Source organism: Eriocheir sinensis, chromosome 31 (assembly GCF_024679095.1).
Source record: "Eriocheir sinensis breed Jianghai 21 chromosome 31, ASM2467909v1, whole genome shotgun sequence".
Classification (NCBI taxonomy): domain Eukaryota; kingdom Metazoa; phylum Arthropoda; class Malacostraca; order Decapoda; family Varunidae; genus Eriocheir; species Eriocheir sinensis.
The window spans coordinates 2,878,761-2,900,285 of NC_066539.1; the positions used below are offsets into that span (position 1 = coordinate 2,878,761).

Consider the following 21,525-nt stretch of genomic DNA (forward strand, 5'->3'; position numbering starts at 1 on the left):
TATTAAAAGTAACAAATATTATATGTTTCAAATACAATGGAGTTGGAGGGAGGAAAGGCATTAATAAGCTGTTTATCTTTGTTAACCATTTAATGAAGATAATAGATACATTAATATAATTTAATTACTCTCCAGCCAAGGACTATGGGCTCTTCCTACCCGGAGAAGAGGGTTCAGGTGTGTGGCTGGAGCCTGGCCGCAACCTCAGTTACTACATCCTACGAGACCAGGTGAGATAATTGCACTCATAGAGAAGGGAAAGGACTTGAATAAGGCAGGGAAAACTTATTGGGAGAAGGGTGCTGAGAACCACTGGTATGAGAAGATATTAGAAATAACATGATTTTCTGTGTCAGCATTAAACTCACAGTACCAGGAAAAGAGGTCTAGATGACCTTTTCTTGTAGAATTTAGAACTCACAAGGCAAAAATTATGTTATTGAAACAATGATTTATAGCCCTCTACTTGGAAAGAGTTACCATGCATATTACTAGGATAGTTTTATTGCAGCATAGGTCTTGTAAGGTGACTCCTTAAATAATGTACTGAAGGGTGATGATGAGAACACACACACACACACACACACACACACACAAACTGGATAATAAGCGTTATGGAGACGGGACAGCACAAGCCCATTACGGCTCTTTTCCTGTATTACACAACTAGGTAAATACACACGGATGGGTTGATTGCGTTTACTTGGATCTGAAGAAGGCATTCGACAAAGTTCCACATAAAAGACAACTATGGAAGCTGGAGAATAAAGGATGATTGAAAGGAAAAATGATGAACTGGATGGAAAGTTACTTAAGGGGAAGAGAGATGAGAACAGTGGTAAAGGACATGAAATTGGAATGGAGAATTGTAAAGAGTGGAGTGCCTCAAGGATCGGCATTGACACCATTACTTTTCCTAGTATATGTAAAACAGTTATATGAGCCTGTTTGCAGACGATGCAAAACTGCAAAGACATATAAGAAACAGTAAAGACTGTGAAATTCTGTAAGATGACCTAAGCAAGATTTGGGAATGGAGTATGAAATGGGAGATGGAATTCAATGTGAAGAAATGTCATGTAATGGAAATGGGAAGGAGTGAAGGGAGACCAAAATGGACATATGAAATGGGAGATGGAGAAATATTAAAGAAAGTTCAAGGAGAGATATCTGGGAGTGACAATACAAGATAATCAACAGCCTGAGAGTCATGTTAATAGGCTATTCGGTGATACATATAGAATGGTGAGAAATATAGGATTAGCATTCCACTACATGGATAAGGATATGATGAAAAAGTTAATAACCACTATGATTAGACCAAAATTGCAATATGCAGAGGCAGTGTGGTCTCCCCATAAGAAGAAACACATAAAAAAAACTAGAAAGAATACGAAGGATGGCAACAAAAAGGGTTCCAGAACTGGAGGGATTGACATATGAAGAAAGATTAAAGGAAATGGACCTACCAGCACTGGAACAAAGAAGAGAAAAGGGAGACCTAATACAAATTTATAAATTATTGAGTAAAATGGAAGAAGTAGACAATGAGAAGTTGCTACTAAGAGAAGGAACAAGAGGACACAGTAAAAAATTGAGGAAGGGAAGGTGTTTGAGAGACATAAAGAAATATAGCTTCCTACAAAGAAATATAGAGGTTTGGAACAGACTAAGTGAGGATGTAGTATCGGCGAAGAGTGTGCAAAACTTTAAGGAAAAGTTGGATAAATACAGATACAGAGATGGGACCACATGAGCATAAGCCCAGGCCCTGTAAAACTACAACTAGGTAAATACTAGGTAAATACTGTTTATATAAATTATATGGTGGACGAAGTGACCAGCTATGTGAGTTTGTTTGCAGATGATGCAAAGCTATTGAGACGAGTGAATGATGTGAAAGACTGTGAGGCATTGCAAGGGGACCTGGATAAAATATGAGAGTGGAGTGGTACATGGCAGATGGAGTTCAACCTTGGGAAATGTAAAAAAATAGAGTTTGGTAGGAGTGGTAGAAAATGTGAATACGAATATAAGATGGGAAGTGAGATAATATGCAGAGGAATGGAAGAAAAAGATTTGGGAGTGACTATCTCAGAGAACATGTCACCAGACAAACACATCAACAGGATAACAGGACAAACTATGAATTTGCTGAGGAACATAAGGACGGCATTTGTTTATATGGACGAGGAGATGATGAAGAAAATAATAGTTACAATGATAAGGCCAAGGTTGGAGTATGCATCAGTGGTCTGGTCTCCTCACGAAAAGAAGAACATAAGAAAGCTGGAAAGAGTGCAGAGAGTGGCAACTAAGATGGTACCGGAACTTAGTGATCAGACGTATGAGGAGATACTCAGTAGCATGGGGCTCACAATCTTGGAGAGAAGAATAGAGAGAGGAGACCTGATAGCAGTGTACAGGGTGGCGAGCGGAGTGGAGAATCTGGACAGAGAGGAACTGTGTGTGTGGAACGAGAGAGAAACGAGAGGACATAGAAAGAAGTTGAGGGCAACCATGTGCAGGCGAGATGTGAAAAAGTTTAACTTCCCAAACAGAAGCATTGAACTATAGAATAGACTGGAGAAGGAGGTGGTTTGTGCAAGAAACATTCATGATTTTAAGGAAAAGTTGGATAAGAGTGGATATGGAGACGGAACAGCGCGAGCGTAGCTTTTTTCCCGTATGTGACAACTAGGTAAATACACACACACACACACACACACACACACACACACACACACACACACACACAGAATGCAGTAGGTAATGGTTGTGAATAAGGATAATTTTCTAAATAAATTTGTTTGCTTAATGGTATGTGAAAATAAATGGCTTTATACTAAGAAAAAATTAAGAAGCAGATATGGAAATGACAAAATCAGTGCAATTAAAATATAGTACGCTACAACTGCTAGTAGAATATATAATGATTTTACTACTTTATACAGTTTTTAGCTACTAGCCATGTCAGTGGACTGTATATGACTGACCAGTGAGTTGTTGCAGGATGTGGTGGAATACCGCCGGAAGGTTCGTACACTAAAGGTCAGGATGCTGGATGAGTCCGTCAAAACTCTGTTGGTGGATGACTCCCAACCTGTCTCCCAGCTCATGGTTGTCATCTGCACAAAAATTGGTAGGCGTCCAACTTTCCCCTAGACAATGAGCCTAATTTGGCATTATTATTGCTTTGGTTATCAATTTATTCATGCTATATTAAGTTCTAGGTGTGGTTGAACTCTTCAATGGGTTTCATAATTGACAGTTACCTGAAATAAGAAAATACTAAATATATTTATGTTCATCTCCTTACACCTGTCATGAAATTCTTGGTTACTTAGGTAGTCTGTTAATGTCAGTGATTTTATTCCAGGAATTATGAACCATGATGAATATTCACTTGTATATGAAATTGAGACAGAAGAAGTTGATAACAAGTCCAACTTTGGAACCCTCACCCTAAAGAAGAAAAAAGAAGGTGACAAGGAAAGAGATGCCAAGATGGAGCAGTTGAAAAAGAAACTCCACACAGATGATGAAAGTAAGTACTGAAAGAGAACAATAATGAAAGTTGCCTCTTGATATTATTTTTATGTTGTTAAGGAAATGAAAATAGATAGTAAAGAGAAGGAATGTTGCTCTGCACCATGATTAAAGTGAAAGATGAGTGTTTTATTGAATTATCCACAGTGATCATTAATTATGTGAACAACAGTGACTCGGTTCACATCCTCCGAGTGGCTTCTTTTATTATTTTACTTTTATTATTGACTTCTAATCCATTTCTTGCAAAAAATGGAAGTTTGACTATAATTGTGATGATAATGTAACTACAATATTATTTCTTTCCACAGTCAATTGGGTAGACCACAGCAAAACACTAAGAGAGCAAGGTATTGATGAACATGAAATCTTGCTCCTGCGCAGAAAATATTTCTTCTCAGACCAAAACATCGATTCAACAGACCCTGTACAGCTGGGTCTTTTGTATGTACAGGTAAGACTCTGCTTTCATACCAGCCATTAAAGTCTTGTCATCTCAAGTTTTCAGTGTTGAACAAGATTGTTCCATTTTCTGTGGGATTTACCTTCAAATTCTAATGGTCTCTGCCTTACAGTGTCGTGATGCTATTCTTGATGGAACCCATCCAGTCACATATGAGCGAGCTTGCAGATTTGCTGGTATTCAGTGCCAGATTCAGTTTGGTGACCATGTGGATGCCAAACACAAGGCAGGATTCTTGGAGTAAGCACTTTTTAATATTTTCTTGTGGTTAGGAACATTTGAAGTGTTTTAATTGAAGTTTCAAACAAAAATGTTTGCATTCCTTTTAATAATACAGTTATAAGTATTTGTACTTTATTTTACTGCCTGTAATAGGAATACTTTATTCAAAGGTATGGGGATTTCAGTTTGAATGAACTGAATGAAGCAGTCATTCATTTGCACTGCCTAGAAGGAAGTGCTGTTAAATGCAAAATTATTTAAAAATAGCTGAGTTGATTCATATATATAAACTATTAATTGTTTTCAGCTTGAAGGAATTTCTTCCTCATGGTTATATTAAGAACAAAGGCATTGAAAAGAAAATCTTTCAAGAACACAAGAAACATCGTGGTGTAGCAGAGCTGGATGCCAAGGTAAGCTCTGGTTCAGATTCTTTTTCACAGTCTTTTTCCATTTTCTGTATGTGCTGAGGCAGTTTGAATCTTAAATGTTGAGAATGATTTTTGAAAAATTTGTACCATATCTGGATGTTAACATTGTTTGTTTTATCATTGTCCTAAGTTTGAATGTTGACTGTGGTTGAGGTGTCCTAAGAGTACATAATTTTTTTCTCAGCTTTACTCTCAGTTTTGTTTGGAACCTTTTTGTATATCCTCTTTCAGTATATTTATGTTGGCGAAGCAAGATCCCTCAAGACATATGGAGTGACCTTCTATTTGGTAAAAGAGAAGATGAAGGGGAAGAACAAACTAGTGCCTCGTCTCTTGGGTGTGACGAAAGATTCTGTTCTGCGGCTGGATGAGAAAACCAAAGAAATTTTAAAGACTTGGCCCCTGACAACTGTTAGGCGTTGGGCAGCATCACCAAATACCTTCACTTTGGGTAAACTGAGAAATTTTATTAAATATAAAAAAACCTTAGGGTTACACTCTAGGACCCTAGGTGGCCTTCTACTTAGTCATATTTGGTGTCATTGAATATTCTAAAGGTATTCCAATAATCTTATCAGTTGAACATATCACATGACTCAAAAGTGAAATGTTCACTTGATATGATTATTAGATTATCTTAAGAATATTCAATAAAACTAAATATTGCAAACTTTTTTGTGCGAAAAATCAAAATTTTTAAAAAGTATGTAAAATTATCATGCAATGAGCTGTGTTTACCTCAAGTTACTCGAAGAAAAACCTGAAGCATTTTTTTAAATATGCAAAATTATAAGCTTTCTTATGGAAGCATATATTATATAAATGGTCCTTTTTCAGACTTTGGTGACTACTCTGATCAGTACTACTCAGTACAGACCACAGAGGGTGAACAGATAGCTCAGTTGATTGCTGGATATATTGACATCATTCTCAAGAAGCAGAAGGTCAAGGATCACGTGGGCATTGAGGGGGATGATGGCTCAACACTCGTAGAGGATATTGTCTCTCCTTATAAGTAAGTTTCCTCTTTCTTCATCTGATGACAGCATACTCCACACCTCATTTTCTGTGATATGCACTGACATTATCCCAACACCATTGCCCATTTTCTGTTAATCTGTTTTATTACCTCAGCACTATTCAGTTTCCTGCCACAGAATCACTATAACACTTTCTGAGACAGCTCTGTTGTTCATGTCAACATAGGAGCCCATTGTCATCAAACCACTCTTACAATTCAGGGTAGTTCCCTCATCATCACAACTCATATCATAGAAATGTGATAGCAGAACACACAGCCAAGATAATAGTTATATATATACATAGTATACCACTTCTGGTTCTCAAAGTGTCTGTGATTTACACCCCTAGGCTACACATCTACAGTACTTGTTTCATGACCTTCAGTGGTGTTAGTTATGCAGTGTAGACAATTTGTTTTCACCTCAACAATTTAACGACAACACAGGAAATTGATTTTCTTCAGTTATATTTGATACATCATCACTTCAGTATTTGATAAAAGTTAATATAAGTAAATTTCTATGGATGACTAGTTTTCCTCCTTTACCTTTAACTATCCTTCTCCTCATGGATTCTGGATACCAATAACCACTGAGTTGTTTAGTAATGATGATAAGGATCCCAATAATGTAATTGCTTGATATACTTTTGTCTTCTTCTAGGGCCAGCATCCTGCAGCATGGAGGCAGTGGCCCAGAGGCAATGCATGTTGAGAAGGACAGCATTTCCATGCCTGCTGTGATGAGGCCTGGGGTTAATGGTAAGTATTCTTTCACCTTAATTAAGGATCATGTATGGTCTTAAGTAGTTTATTATTTTTCTTTTTACTATTTTTTGTAAGTCGGAAAACCTCCCTTAATAAATATATGAAGTGCTTTTGAAGTCTGTATAAAAAAGTAGGTACCATGTGATGTGCAGCAGTGGCACCCGCTACACTACACTATATATCCTGTTCTGTCTTGCATGCTTTATATTATTACTTATTTGTATTGAACTTGATTTGATCTATTTTTTGATCTCTCCAATTTATGTCAGAAGGAAACCAGGTAGAGAATTATGACCTTGATCATGTGATTTTAATTTTACCTTTTTTTCATATGGATAGAGAATAGTTTTTTATTTGAACAGCAATTCATGGTACTCTTTGTATTCTAAGAATTCAAAGCACACTGTGGGTTATCATATAGACAAGTGTCTGGTTAACATGGATGGTGTTACAAAAAATAATGATAAGTGATCTTAAATCACTTACTATTGTAAATCTTTAATTCTAAGGATAAACTTTATAAAGAAATTATGAGGCAGGATTTCTTTATTTTAGCTATTTTACTGGTTTGCTTCTGTGACATGAATATAAGTAAAAGCTTTGTACTCTTCTTTTACTTCTTTTGTTATTTGTATGTTGAGTTTTGCATTTCCCTGTTAGGTGAGCAGAACTTCAGCCGAGGCTCCATGCCCGGGGTGCACTCAGTGGCCGTCGTGGGCCAGATCAACCTTGCCCACCAGCCACCCTCGGTAAGTCAGGGATCACAAAATATAACCTCATATCTTTTCCTCTCTTGACTGTGGCAGATTTTTTTATTATTATTATTATTTATTTATTTATTTATATATTTATTTTTATTGTCATCAACAGACTGAGAGGGAATTGGATGCTTAAGAAACTAATAAAATTTTTTGGAGAAAATAACAAATGCCAAACTAGCCTCACTTTCAAAGATATATATATATATATATAGGGGGTCCTCAACTTACAACAGAGGTCCGTTCCTACAACACCGTCATGACCCGATTTTGTATGCAAGTCGAAACACACCATTTATTAGAAGGAACTGTCAGTCCCAACCCTCAAATCAAAGTGCCATACAGGAAATCCCCTATATACGAAAGGGTTAGGGACTGAAAAAACCTTTCGTTTATCGATTTTTCGTATATCATTTCCATAGGATTGGATTAAAAATAGGGGTTAGGGAGCCAGCCCAAAAAAAAACAAAAAAAAAAAAAAAAAATATAACTATAATATAACTACTTTACTACTATTAATACAATGAAACATAAAAGGCTAAAATAATTAAAAAAATAATTATCCTTTGTTATTATTTTTATGTATATAAATAGATACATATGTTAGGACAATCCTCTAACTCATTAACTCATCACTTACTAACATTGCTTAACATTACTTCCGTTTTACTGCAGGCCCTCTCGCTAAAAAACAAACACAAACACACACCACACACCACCACCCCAAGCCCCCTCCCCCCCCCCCCCAACCCCACCACGCTGGCTGGGCTGGGATGTTTTTCGATTCGAGTGTTGCCATAACCCAAAAATTCCAAAAAAATCTTAGGATGGCAAAAAAAAAAAAAAAGTGCATGAATAAAAAAACAATAAAAATTTGCCAAATACTTGAAAAAAAACAGTTACTCCTGTAAGATTTAAGATTTAGATTTCAAATTTTTTTCCAAAAGATTTCAAGGAAAACCGCAGATTTAGCTGGCAACACTGTAATTTGGCAACACTGGGTTCATAAAAACGCGTTCACAAAGAAACAGCGAAAGGGTGAGGACTGGACATGGATGACTGGACCTGGAATGCTGTGGAAGTGTGGACAGGTTGACAAGCGCCTAATCGACCGACATAGACATCGGATATAACATAAACAGGCTGAACTGTCGAATTTCTTGAAACTCGCATTTTTCTTTTCGTTCGTGAGTACGTTCTTCGTGATTTCACTTTTTCATCAGATATCCATTTTCATCGAAGCCAGATATCGGGACGGATGTAATCATCTAAATCACTCGCCCACCTGTGCTTTAGCAGTAGTAAAGTCATAATTAGATGGTAAATATTGCATGAAAAATACTGCTAGGCCATAAATATGAAGTAATAAAATAAATATAAAAATGCTCCCTCATGGGAACTTCCCTCTAGGGTAGGGGCGGGCAACCTCCGGCCCGCGGGCCAAATCCGGCCCGCGAAGGCCTAGCGTCAGGCCCGCCACCCTGCTCGGCATTAATATTGCAATCCAGCCCGCGAAACCCCAGCCAAAAAAATATATAAATAAATAAAATAAAATCTGCCAAACAGCATCTGCTGGCAGATATTGTTTGGCAACTCTGCTCCTCACTCTGCCCTTGGATCCTGCTAGACGCCAGTGTCCGTTGGACTTTAGCATTGAGTCTAGGTAAGGCGCGGTTCCCACTATTCCGTTTTCACGTTTCCGTCGACATTAATGATGTCACCAAAACAGCGGCCGCTCGGCACAGATGATCCACTCCGTCAGTCCATCACTCACCATTTGTTGACATACATATGAACAGCATTAACCACGACTTCTTGTATACGTTATTTTGTAGCTAAGTATTTCCATTTCACATTTTCATGATATGTAGAATATTCAACATCACTGGACTGGCATCACCACCCCAACCCTGGATCCAAAGGTTAACTTGAGCTCGTCTCTGGACGGGCTCCGTGCGGGGCCCGGGTTCCGTTAATGACATCAGTGATGGTCGACAGAAACGTGAAAACAGAATAGTGGACGACGCCCCTGCCCACCTGCAGATGGAGTTAGTGGAGCTGCAGTGCAGCAGTGAACTGAAGGCGAAGTTCTGCACCTCTTCTCCAGTGTCCTTCTTCTGTGAACTCTTCCTCCCTTCTAGCAATTTTCTAAAATACATTGCGTATGTTCAACGCATCATGGCCATGTTTGGCAGCACCTACTGTTGCAAACAGCTCTTCTCCAAAATGAAGTACACAAAGTCTCGACTTCGCTCCCAACTCTCGAACCGCCACCTCAACGACATTCTTCTGTTGTCTACCTCATCCATCGAGCCGGACATTGAAACACTTATTCATGACAAGCAGCACCAGCCGTCTCACTGATTTTTGTGTTTTTCAATAAAATTCTTGTATAATGTATATAGTCACTTTGGGGATTTCGTTTGTCACTCTGGCCCGCGGCCTGCTCCCAAAAGTCTCATCTGGCCCTCACTCTGAAAAGGTTGCCCGCCCCTGCTCTATAAGGTACGTCCTCACAGATGAGGAATGAGCGGCGGCAACTCTGGCCAGCCAGGCCGTGGGACAGCAGCACCCAGACCAGCGTGGGAACTTGACGTAACAAACCACTCATAACACAGGCGTAAACGTACTGCAATGAATGCAAACACTCAACGAATGCACCTGCAACAAGAGTGTGGAGTGATAACTCACTGAAAGAACAAGAACAGCAGGTGAAGCAGCAGGCAACCCGCACAAAAATGCTCACTGGCACCCTCAACCAGCCAACAAGCCAGCCGACCAACTGACCTGTGGGCGCGCACAGTCATGGTGGTAAACAAAGGCTGGCACATGAGCGAGAGAAAAACCCACCTATCATCTTACCTAGCAAATAAAACAAGGAAAAGGACTTGTCACGATTCTAGCCATGACAATATCTGGGATAGAATGTACACTGTTCCATCCCCATGTGGTTAATTTCCTGATGTGTTACCATTTGAAATCAAGCTCTCACTCAAGTTCCCCCTTTCTTACTTCACTTATCTCTTTAATTCCTGTTGGAAGTCAGTACTAATCAAATACATAAACAATTAGAAGATAAAATTCTTCATTATCAACGTGAGAAATAATTTGCAAAATAAAAACAATACTTATGAAATAAATGGAAGTGCTGCCTAACATCTAATCGCAGCCACAAACTGAGAAAACTTCAGCAGCATGCTAATGCGACCAGTTTTCTCTTATTCCAATGAAGAGTTTTCTTTGCAAGAATTAATTTTTATGAAACCAGAGTGAGTCTACACTTGACCCATTGTACATTTTATTTCCACCTCACCGTACACTCCAGAACATTTTTAGTAATATGTCGCTTTTCTGAGCTTTGGATTTTGCTACTGTACATGTGATTTCATTGCAAAATTAATCTTTATTCACCATAATTGTGGGTTCATATAAGGAACTGGCTATTTTTTTATGTTGACATTCATAAGTTTTCAAAACTGATTTATTGCTTTTGTTATGTCATTGTTTGCCATTGTCTTATAAATATTGAATTTTTAAAATTATTTCCAATACAGCAAACCAGCTGTGAGCCACAGCAAGAGCTTCTTTGCTGATTGCAGTGTTATTTTTATTTTTTCAAAGTGAATATCATATCATTGTTGCTTAAACAGCCTCATTAGAGGGAAACATTAATAGAGCTTATAATATAGTACTATTAATTTCATGCATGAATACTACATTTTCTAGTGTGGATTGAAGACACTGCCTTGCTCCACTAAGAATTGTAACATTTAAATATAATGAAAAGCTCCACAGCCAACTCTTAAGTGTTGTTATTGTCATGTTCTCCTTTTTTTTCAAGCTCCATATCATGGAGTGTTGAGAAAGCAAGTAGGTGTCACATATCCTGCTGTCTTGGCATGAATAGATAGTGCATGTTTAAAATCTAGAAGCAATTACTGAAAGCCTTTGATAATTGATATTATGATTGGATTTTGATTAGATTATTGTGGATTTGCATGTAAGAATTTTGAATGTTTTTTGCAGTCTACAAAGAATGGATAATATTTAAGTTGTACATTTCTAGGCCAAGCATCCTCAAGTGACAGATGTAATGAGCAAGCCACAGAAAGCTCTTGTCTCCACCATTGAGACTGGACAAGTCATCATTGAAGAATGCACAGAGATCTTGGAGACCAAAGCTGAACTTCCAGAGTTGGGCACCGACCCTGCATCTATTAAGTGGAAACAAGTTACCCTGGATTCCAATAAGCAGACGGTTACTAGCCAGATTGCAGCAATGAATGCTGCCACAGCTGAAGTTGTCACCTTGACTTCATGTGAGTATATTAGTTCAGTTCTCTGAGTATTTTAGAATAAATGAAAGCATAGTAATTTCCATGGCATGGTATTATCTTATTCTAAAGAGATGTATTGAATATGGAGGGGAAGTCTTGATTGACCTTAGCCCTTTGTCATGAGGAGATCCAAGAGAAATGCTTCATATGTTGTTCCCTCTACTATGATGTTTGCTTTGATTTACTTTAAATATCTAATTCATGCATTTGAATTAACGTCTCCAACCTTCGATTTCATTTAGCATGCTGAGATTTCCTTGTAATAGTTATGCATATTTTACTGTTTAATGCATATACATCATTTTTTGTGTATTTATTTCAGCTGTACATGAAGAAGTTGATCACACTGCTGTTGGTGCTGCCATCCACACCATTACTTCCAACTTGCCTGAGATGACCAAGGGTGTGCGGATGATTGCTGCTCTGCTCGAGACAGACAACGAGTCAAATAACCTCCTCGGTGCTGCCAAGGTGCTTTGTGAAGCATTTTCAGATTTGCTGGTTGCTGCCAAGCCTGAAAGAAAAGAGACTCGACAGGGATTGCTGACGGCTGCTTCTCATGTTGGAGAGGCATCAAGTGCTGTCCTCCAAACTGCTGACATACAACTTGATCATGAAACACAAGATATTCTCCTTGGACTAGCTAAAGCTGTTGCAAATACTACAGCAGCCCTGATTCTCAGAGCTAAGGCAGTAGCTTCACGTTGTGAAGATCAAGAACTTCAGAATATTGTCATTAATTCAGCCACTGCTGTTGCTCTTGCGACTTCTCAATTAGTTGCATGTGCTAAAGTAGTAGCCCCAACTATTGACAGTCCAGCATGTCAGAGCCAACTTATTGAAGCTGCAAAAGAAGTTGGTCGGGCTGTGGAATGTATGGTGCAGGTTTGTCAGAGAGCCACTCAAAATGATGATTTACTTCACGACATATCTCAAGCAGCTAATGAAGTTACCAAGGCCTTAAATGATCTTTTGAATCACATTAAGACAGCAGGAGAACAAAAAGGACGTGTCAGCGTACATGATGAGGCTGTAGAAACAATCCTTGTCTCCAGTGAAAAATTGTTTGCCTCTCAGGGGAATGCCCCAGAAATGGTGAGACAGGCAAAGATCCTTGCTCAGGCCACATCCCACCTTATCCAGTCCATTAAATCTGAAGCTGAGTGCCAAGGAGACACTGATCTCCAGAACAGACTCTTAGCTGCAGCAAAGCAACTTGCTGATACAACTGCCAAATTAGTTGAAGCTGCCAAGCAATGTGCCTCACATCCTAATGATGAAAATAGACAGTTTATTCTCAGGGAAGTTGCTGAGAGTGTAAGAACTGCAACAAACTTAGCTGCCAGTAATGCACTGAAGAAGAAAATAATAAAACGTCTTGAAAATGCCGCGAAGCATGCAGCTGCCACAGGTACTCAGTGCATGGCTGCTGCACAAGGAGCTGGTCCACATAACAGCAATCCAGCAACACAGGATGAAGTGATGGCTGATTGCAAGCAGGTTGCTGATGTTATTCCTAGACTTGTAGAGGGTGTGAAAGGTGCCATCAGCAACCCAGATTCTCCCAGGGCTCAATTGGGTCTGATTAACTCAAGTAATCAATTTCTTCACCCTGGCACAAAGATGCTTGCTTCTGTTAAATCTGCTCTCCCAACTATTACAGATCAAGCCTCATCACTTCAGTTGAGTAACTCTTCAAAACAGTTTGGTCAGGCCTTGGCAGACCTACGCTCAACTATTGGAAAAGCCCAGGAAGCTTGTGGCTCACTGGAAATTGACTCGGCACTTGATGCTATTCATAGTCTCAGTGATGATCTCGATGACTTAAGGAAGGCTGCAGAAATGGGTACCCTGCGTCCACTGCCTGGGGAAACTCCAGAGAATGCTGCCCAGCAGCTTACAAATTCAAGCAAAACAGTAGGGTCAACCATGGCTCAATTACTTACATCATCAACTCAAGGAAATCAGCACTTCACCGGCCTTGCATCTCGGGACACTGCCTTGGCACTCAAGGAATTCTCCTCTGCTGTCCGTGGTGTAGTTGCCACATCCAGAGACCCTCTGCTCAGAGATCGTCTGTTGATAGCTGCTCGAGAAGTCATGATCAGAAGTTCAGAACTCATTGAAGAAGCCCGCATTGTTGTCCAGGGTCCACAGAATGTTGCCTCTCAGCAGAAGTTGGCACAAGTTGCTAAAGGTGTATCTCAGGCTCTCAACCAAACAGTCAATTGCTTACCTGGCCAGAAGGATGTTGATGATGCCATTTTGAACATAACAGAATCAACAAATGACTTGGATGCTGGCAGGTTCCCTCATAGTTCAAAACCATATGGAGAACTCCAGACTGAACTGAGTAATGCTGCAGCAGAACTCAACAGTGTCACCTCAGAAGTTGTAACATCAGCTCGCATGTCAACGCAACACCTGGCAACTTCTTCTAAAAAGTTCTCTGGTGCCTTTGGAAATCTAATGGGTGTTGGCATGGAAATGGCTGGTACTGCTCAGGAACGAGAAGTTCAGGGACAGATAGTTGTCAGTTTAAAGAGTGTCTCAATGTCCTCTTCAAAACTGCTAGTCTCTGCAAAAGCTGTATCTGCAGATCCTAATGCTCCCAATGCCAAAAATCAACTTGCAACTGCTGCACGTGCAGTAACAGATTCCATCAACAACTTAATCAATATTTGCACATCAGCCGCCCCTGGTCAGAAAGAATGTGACAGTGCAGTACGTGCAATCCAGTCAGTGAAGCCCTGGCTCGATAATCCATCTGAAGCAGTCACAGACTTGACATACTATGAGTGTCTTGACACAGTTATGGATCGATCAAGGAGTTTGGGTGATGGAATGACTGGTATTGCCAATCATGCCAAAAAGCTTGAACATGACAAGTTTGGATATGCAGTCAAAGATGTGAGTGAGGCTATCTGTGGATTAATTGAGAGTGCATCTCAGGCTGCTTACCTTGTAGGTATATCTGACCCAACAAGTGTGGCAGGGCGCCCAGGGCTGGTGGACCAGTCCCAGTTTGCCCGGGCCTATGAAGCAATTGTTACTGCCTGCCAAACATTAACAAACCCCAACAGTAACCAACAACAAGTTCTCAATGCAGCAACTATCATTGCCAAACATACCAGTGCTCTGTGCAACAGCTGCAGAGTTGCATCAGCAAAGACAAACAATGTTGTGGCAAAGCGACATTTTGTTCAGTCTGCCAAAGATGTTGCTAATGCCACAGCTCATCTTGTAAAAGAAATCAAAAGTAAGTAGAAATATTTTCATGTTATTAAATATACTTAAAACTGTGAAGCAATGTTATTCACAAATGTTTGTAAACGACTTAATCTGTGACACTGTACATTAATTTGAATTACATATTTCAGTCAGTGAAGTGCCAGATATTGGCTTTCCTTTTGTATAAACTTCCTCGATGTTACTTTTTTCAGCCCTGGATCAAGACTACAGTGATACTAATCGGGCTCGTTGCAGTACTGCCACAAAGCCACTCCTGGAAGCTGTGGAAAACCTCTGCACTTTTGCAAACTCCCCAGAATTTGCTTCTGTTCCTGCCAAGATTTCCGCCAAAGCTAGAGAGTCACAAGAACCAATCACTTTTGCAGGGAAAGCCATTATAAATGGTTCTTGCTCCCTAATTGAATCAGCAAAGAGCCTGGCTGTCAACCCCAGAGACCCTCCCACTTGGCAGGCTATGGCTAACCATAGCAAGAGTGTCTCAGACAGTATCAAGAGCTTAGTTGCATCTATTAGGTGAGGATTCCTATGATGAAAGTTCAGTCTGTTCAGAGTGTTCACACACCACCAAATGATGCATGACTTTTGTGTGTTGTGTAAGCCATTTCTCTGGGTATTTTTTTCCCCCTGACTGCCTCTAACTTTTCTTATGAGTCTTTTTCTTGGCCTCTCAATCAGCTTAATAGGGTAATGAGTTGATGATGGTCATTTTATTTCAGGAATTATTAGAAATAATTCATCAGTTTCATTTTCTCTATTTTCAGACAAGATGATGTCTTTGTCTTGTTTTCTCCATATTTGTGACCCAGTTCCCTTAGTTTAATTTTATATGTGCAAAAATAACATATGAAAGCAATATGAATTTCAGCCATATTACATCAATATAATGACTCAGGAATTTTCAATATGTAAACTAGGTCTTCATGACAAAGAGGTTGAGCTTGCACCGGATTGAGATTTGAGTCGATAAATTACCACTTTGACAATACTGCCTCCCTCTTTATGGGCAGATTATTCAAAGCCCCCAGGTTGATATTTTCACATTCCTCCTCCCTTTTCCTCTTCTTTTTTGCTATCTTTAAGTGAGATTTTCCATGTCTAAATTTGCTTAGTGTTTGGGCCTGGAAGGAAGGGACACAGAGGAGGGGGAGGAGTGATGCCTAAGCCTTACTTGTGACAGAACTTCTCCTAAAAGTAAAAACCAAGAACTAAATATATGGACAGTGCACTAGTCATGAAGAGGGAAGCACAGCCATTTAGATTTAAAAACGCTTCAGGTGCCTCCGTGGTTAGCTTGCTTAGCTATAAATCCACAGACCTGAGTTCAGTTGCAGCCCAATTCACTCACCACCCAGCTCACCCACCTGTTCAACCTCCCCTTCAGGCTGGTTGATAAACAGGTACCTGGGGAAACCTGGGGAACATAAATTGTGGTAAACAGAATGTCACACATGCCGTGTGTCCCTAGGTCCTGAGGGTTCTTACCCAATGCAGGCTCAAGGGCCCAAAAGATTGAGATGAGCTCCAATGCCACATGCAGCTTGGCATATGCTCTCAGCTTTACCATCTTCATGGTCATCATGTGGCCACCAGATTTTCTTGAATCATTCTACATCAGTATTTTCATATTTTAAAAAAAATTATTCACACTATACCCAAATATCCCCCTGAACCCCTACAGGATCATCTCCCATAAAATATTTATTTCAGTGGTGTCAGCCTTTTTTTTTTTTTTTTTTTTTTTTTTTTAATAAACGGTTAGTACTTAACCTAATAGTAAGGAAAATGACAAACATATGATGCATATCTGTTTTGAACTTATTGGGGGAACCACCATCCTTCCTGCAGCAGACCTCGTAACCATGGTTACATCATCCAGTGTTGCATATATATGATAATACCCCTTCTTAACACACATCATCCCCTTGTACAACTACTCCAGCCCCTGCCCGCAATTACAATGTCACATGCATTTCTGGTGCTTTCATCACCTCCATACTTTAATACACTTTCCATAGGTGTAGCATTGTGAAAATAATGCTTTCCCACAAACCTAAAACACCACTTACACTCCCAAATCATCACTTACAACCTGACTACCTCCCCAATAGCATCCTCCATTGCATGGAAAATAAATGTGTAAAACTTATGCACACGAATTTCCATTGGCCAGCATAATAATGCGTAAACTTTATGCATACAATACTGTAAGTGTTCATCGGGTAATGAGTCTTGATAATGATCATTAAGTTTATGGTATTATTAGAAATAATTAATTTGTTCAATCTTTTTGTATTTTCAGAGACAAAGCACCAGGACAGAAGGAATGTGATGAAACCATTGACAAGCTGAACATGAACATCAGGGATTTGGACCAAGCTTCACTGTCTGCTCTGGACCAAAATCTCCAACAACAAACTGATAACACCTTACAGGTAATTATTTTTTTCCTAGTGTGAGTTTTCACAAATTATTCAGCAAATGCTTTATTTTTCATTGTATTAAATACTGCATTTTCCAGAGCCATCATACATCTTTTTTTCCCCATTTAAACAACCTTGTACACCCTGTTGATGTTCCTAAACTTGTTCATAACCAGCACATTAGCCTTTAATCTCTCCTTCCATACAGCAGTGACAGTACCACTATTCCTTCATGGATACTCCCGGCTTCTTCCATTGTGATATTATTATTATTATTCAAGTCACTCCAATAAATCTTCCACCATGCATTATGTGTTATCAACATTGATGTTGGATATAAAGATTGGGAAGACAAAATGAAACCTAAAACAAAATAATTATAAGACTTGAATCATCATCCGAGGAATAGAAGGGATGACAATGCAGAAAATGTTCTCTTTATTAATGCAGTTGAATCACAGCTGCACCCAGTAAACGCTGTTCAAAATCTGGGTGCTACTTAAACTCTAGATTGGGTTACAACACATAAATCAAATTATGAAAAGTTTCCATCTGCACATAAGTAACCTCTATTTGGTGAAGCAGTTTATAAATGGACATTGCCTTCTCATGAGAGTTCAGTCAATGTTTTTTCATATGATGATAATTGCAGTGCTTTCCTAGTGGGTCTTCCGAATTATATAACAAAGTCCAATCTGTAGTACACCGGGTATTCAATATGCGAAAGTTATAATATGTGAATTTGTCATCATAACCTAACTGCTAAGTATTCGCTTTTTTTTTGAAAAAAAATTATATTATATAATTAGCGCGTAGCTGGTGACTGGGGAGTGAGAGCTATGGCTGCGACTCGCAGGAGAGGGCTGCTGGTGCAAATGTTTTCCTCTTTTCTAAGCCTTTTTTTAACTCTCTTCTGATCCTACCTCTCCTCCCAAATCATCAGTAGGCATCTAGATCGAGATGGTAGATCTGGAAGGTCTTGTCTCCTCAAAGCAATCAGCTGTGGAGAAGCTCTGCCTGACCTGTGCCTTTTTTTGTTGCTTTATTGTTGCTTTAGTGTTATTGTGGCTTTGTGCTTTATTGGGTTCAAAAATGCTGGAAACATTCGAAATGGAACATATGGATAATAATTAATGGGACGATAAATGGGACGATAGGTCCATTATATGCAGCTTTTTTCAAGAATAACCCTTAAACATGGCACATACCTGAGTGTGCATTAGGAAGCAAGACTCATTTTGGCATTCCCCCAAGCCCCTACTGCTTCATACCACATTGAGCTACACTGGCTACCAATCAGAGCTAGAATAAAGTTTAAGTTGTGTTTTATGACTTAAGGTTCTTAAATTGAGTGAGCCTTGGTATATTGGTGAATTGATAAAACTTCTACCAACATGCCCTTTTGTAGTTATGGTTTATGATGATGATCCTTCAACTTAATGAGCAAGTTGCTGTCCAGCTATTCTCTTTCTCTGATCAGAGAGCAGTTTCTTAAAAGGCTCAGAGGCTGTATAACAGACCTACAGTGTCCATGAGACAGCTTAATTCCACTGAATGCTTCAAAAGGCAATTTCAGAACTTTCTTTTTGAGATGGGTGTTGTGATGGACTGAGTTTAGTTTATGTCACTGTTATTGAATGGATTAATATTTGGTGTATATGAATTGTAGTGAATGGGTACTTTTTTTTTGCACTAATTAATTTAGAAGAATTGGCACTTTCAAGAAATTGGTAATATATTTTTCAGTTATTATTATTATTATTATTATTATTATTATTATTATTATGATTATGATTATGATTATTAATACTTTTAATGTTACTTAACTTTTGTTTCATACATTTCAGGGATACAATGAACAAGTTGAAAATGCTGGAATTGCTCTCCAGAACAATATTGATAAAGTGCGAACTGCAGCTAAAAGTGAAGCAGAAAATCTTGGCCATTCAATCACTCAGATGTCAAGCTACTTTGATCCCATGGTGAATGCTGCCATTGGCTCAGCATCAAACATGCTTAACAGGTGGGTGTTTATTGAACATTAGTGATACCAGTAACAGATCAGAAATTTAACAAGCTAATGGTTTTAGAATTATTGTGTAGGTGAGAATAGTATGACGTATTTGACCCAGTATTTAACCCATCTAGAAAAGTATGTATGTAACTGATTGTGGGTGAAGGTATAGTTAGTATTAGGGAGCCGGTGACTGAGTGGTCAGCGTGTGAGCGTGGTGTCCTAGAGCAGTGTTCCCAACCTTTTCAAAGCCATGGACCAGTCGAGCAAGTGAAAAAAATTCTGCGGACCAGTGCCGTAGGCACTTTAAAATTCAGTGGGACAATACCATGTAATGCAGTGTTTCATATTATACAAAGTGTTTTGATTATATATTGCCTTTGTGACTTTGCTAATACTGAGATTGTAGTCACTAATTATGACTTTTCAATTTCAGTAAGCAACAGATGTGCATTTTGGATCAAACAAAAACTGTGGCTGAGTGTGCACTCCAGCTGGTCTATGCTGCCAAAGAAGCAGGTGGCAACCCCAAGGCAACCCATGTTCATCCTGATGTTGACGATGCTGCAGACACAATGAAGGAAACCTTACAAGTAAGAAATCCAAATATCTGTTATTATGTACCTTCGTATATTAGGAAATGTTTCTCCACATGAGATTAGAAATATGTTTTACCAAAGAAAATTGTAATTTTTTGTAAAGTTTCATAATTTTGATTCTTCTGAATGATGTGACTCCCCTAACAAAACTCCCACCCCACTAATATTAAGAATCACTCTAATAAGTCCTTCATACCTTTAGTTAACAATAATGGCTAGGCTTGAGCCCCAGACTCCCAACACGCCTGCTACATGCACTTTGATCTATGAGCCCATTTGGCCATAAAGTATGGTTGAAACTCCTTAACTTATGGCTCCATCTTGTAAACCCCGGATTTCATCATTGGGAGAAACACAATTTTTTCCTTCCGAGTCATTTGAATTTTTTTCCATTTCATTCACTTTGACAGTAGCCTATTTGCAGTGGTGGGCACAGTTTGGCTAATCTGCTAACTGCTATTTAGCGAAGCTAACTTTTTCTTTATCTGATTAGCATTTTCGCTAACTTTGGAAACAGTTAGTGGAGCAATTAGCTTCCGTTAAATGTAGTTCCTCCTCTGCTAACTTTAAGTCCACTAAAAAATTCATACAGGTTTGTTCTTGTCTGTTGTGAGCAGACACAGCACCAGTTGAGCCACATGGCGCAATAATTCCAGGGCTTCCACTTTTGGGTAAATTACACCTCAAAGTTGGGTAATTGGACAATTATTAGGGAAACTTTTTGGTATTTTAGAGTAATGCATCTTCCATTTCTAATTCTTTGAACTCGGGATTTCATAACAAGAATTTGATATTTTCCACCTGATAAGAAATAAACTTAAAATAATAAAAATAAGTGTCAATTATGGAAAAAAGTAAAAAATGCATAAAAAAGTTAGCGGTTAGCGTTAGCTTCCACTTATTTCTTAATCAGTTTAGTAGTTCAGCGTAAGCGGAGCTAACTTTTTAGTTAGTGGACTACCAGTTAGCAAGCTAACTTTTTGGTTAGCAGTGCCCACCACTGCCTATTTGTAGGAAAAGACATGTAAGATAAGGATTCACAGTTTATACTCAAATACTAAACAAAAAGAGTCTAACCACCAAAGTGAACCTGAAATATGAAACCCCTCTGCAGGTTTTTTTAGTCCATTGTCTCATCCCAAAAGCTGCATTGAAATGCATCCCTGTGAAGGTAGAAAGCAGTGAAGGGTGTTTGAAAGCACATTATTTATATAGTGTTTTCAATTTGATGGGCTAATCATTATTGAATTCTTGTTAAGATGGTCAAAGAATATGGGAATACTGGACATTCAGAGATGGTAAATGCAAATGTTATTATTTTCCCTTTTTATCCTTTAATTTAGTATATTCATTTCAAATGTCAATACATTATTTTTTGTGATCAGGAACTGCTATCAACTGTGGAGACCATTGCTACCGAGGCTGGAGTAGTTTCTGGTCTTGTTGATTCAATTACCACATCCATGCACCAAATTGATGACATCTATGGAGCCCAAATGGAGGAGGGTGACACCTTCGTGGACTACCAAACACGCATGGTGACTGCTGCTAAGGAAATTGCTAGACTGGCACAGGAAATGGTATGTATCTTGCATGTTGGCAATTTTACAAAAACTTCCTCTCAATATAGTTTTTAGAGCATTTTATTTAAAGAAAAAAAATATTATGAATGAAAATGGGGTGTTAGTCTT

At 38.8% G+C, this 21,525-nt stretch overlaps 1 protein-coding gene across 7 annotated transcripts in view; it reads left to right on the top strand.

Moving 5' to 3' along the window:
- Positions 1-21,525, top strand: part of LOC127005791 (talin-2-like) — a 170,707-nt gene that overhangs the window by 111,969 nt on the left and 37,213 nt on the right. For all 7 annotated transcript variants that reach the window (XM_050874898.1, XM_050874897.1, XM_050874900.1 and 4 more), the window contains 17 exons: positions 136-230; positions 3,013-3,142; positions 3,380-3,547; positions 3,861-4,003; positions 4,125-4,252; positions 4,542-4,647; positions 4,897-5,116; positions 5,503-5,680; positions 6,351-6,448; positions 7,115-7,203; positions 11,279-11,531; positions 11,872-14,808; positions 14,993-15,314; positions 17,101-17,233; positions 19,069-19,244; positions 19,672-19,828; positions 21,220-21,414. In XM_050874898.1, coding sequence (XP_050730855.1) covers positions 136-230; positions 3,013-3,142; positions 3,380-3,547; positions 3,861-4,003; positions 4,125-4,252; positions 4,542-4,647; positions 4,897-5,116; positions 5,503-5,680; positions 6,351-6,448; positions 7,115-7,203; positions 11,279-11,531; positions 11,872-14,808; positions 14,993-15,314; positions 17,101-17,233; positions 19,069-19,244; positions 19,672-19,828; positions 21,220-21,414 — 5,528 coding nt within the window. The remainder of the gene's footprint in view (positions 1-135; positions 231-3,012; positions 3,143-3,379; positions 3,548-3,860; positions 4,004-4,124; positions 4,253-4,541; positions 4,648-4,896; positions 5,117-5,502; positions 5,681-6,350; positions 6,449-7,114; positions 7,204-11,278; positions 11,532-11,871; positions 14,809-14,992; positions 15,315-17,100; positions 17,234-19,068; positions 19,245-19,671; positions 19,829-21,219; positions 21,415-21,525) is intronic.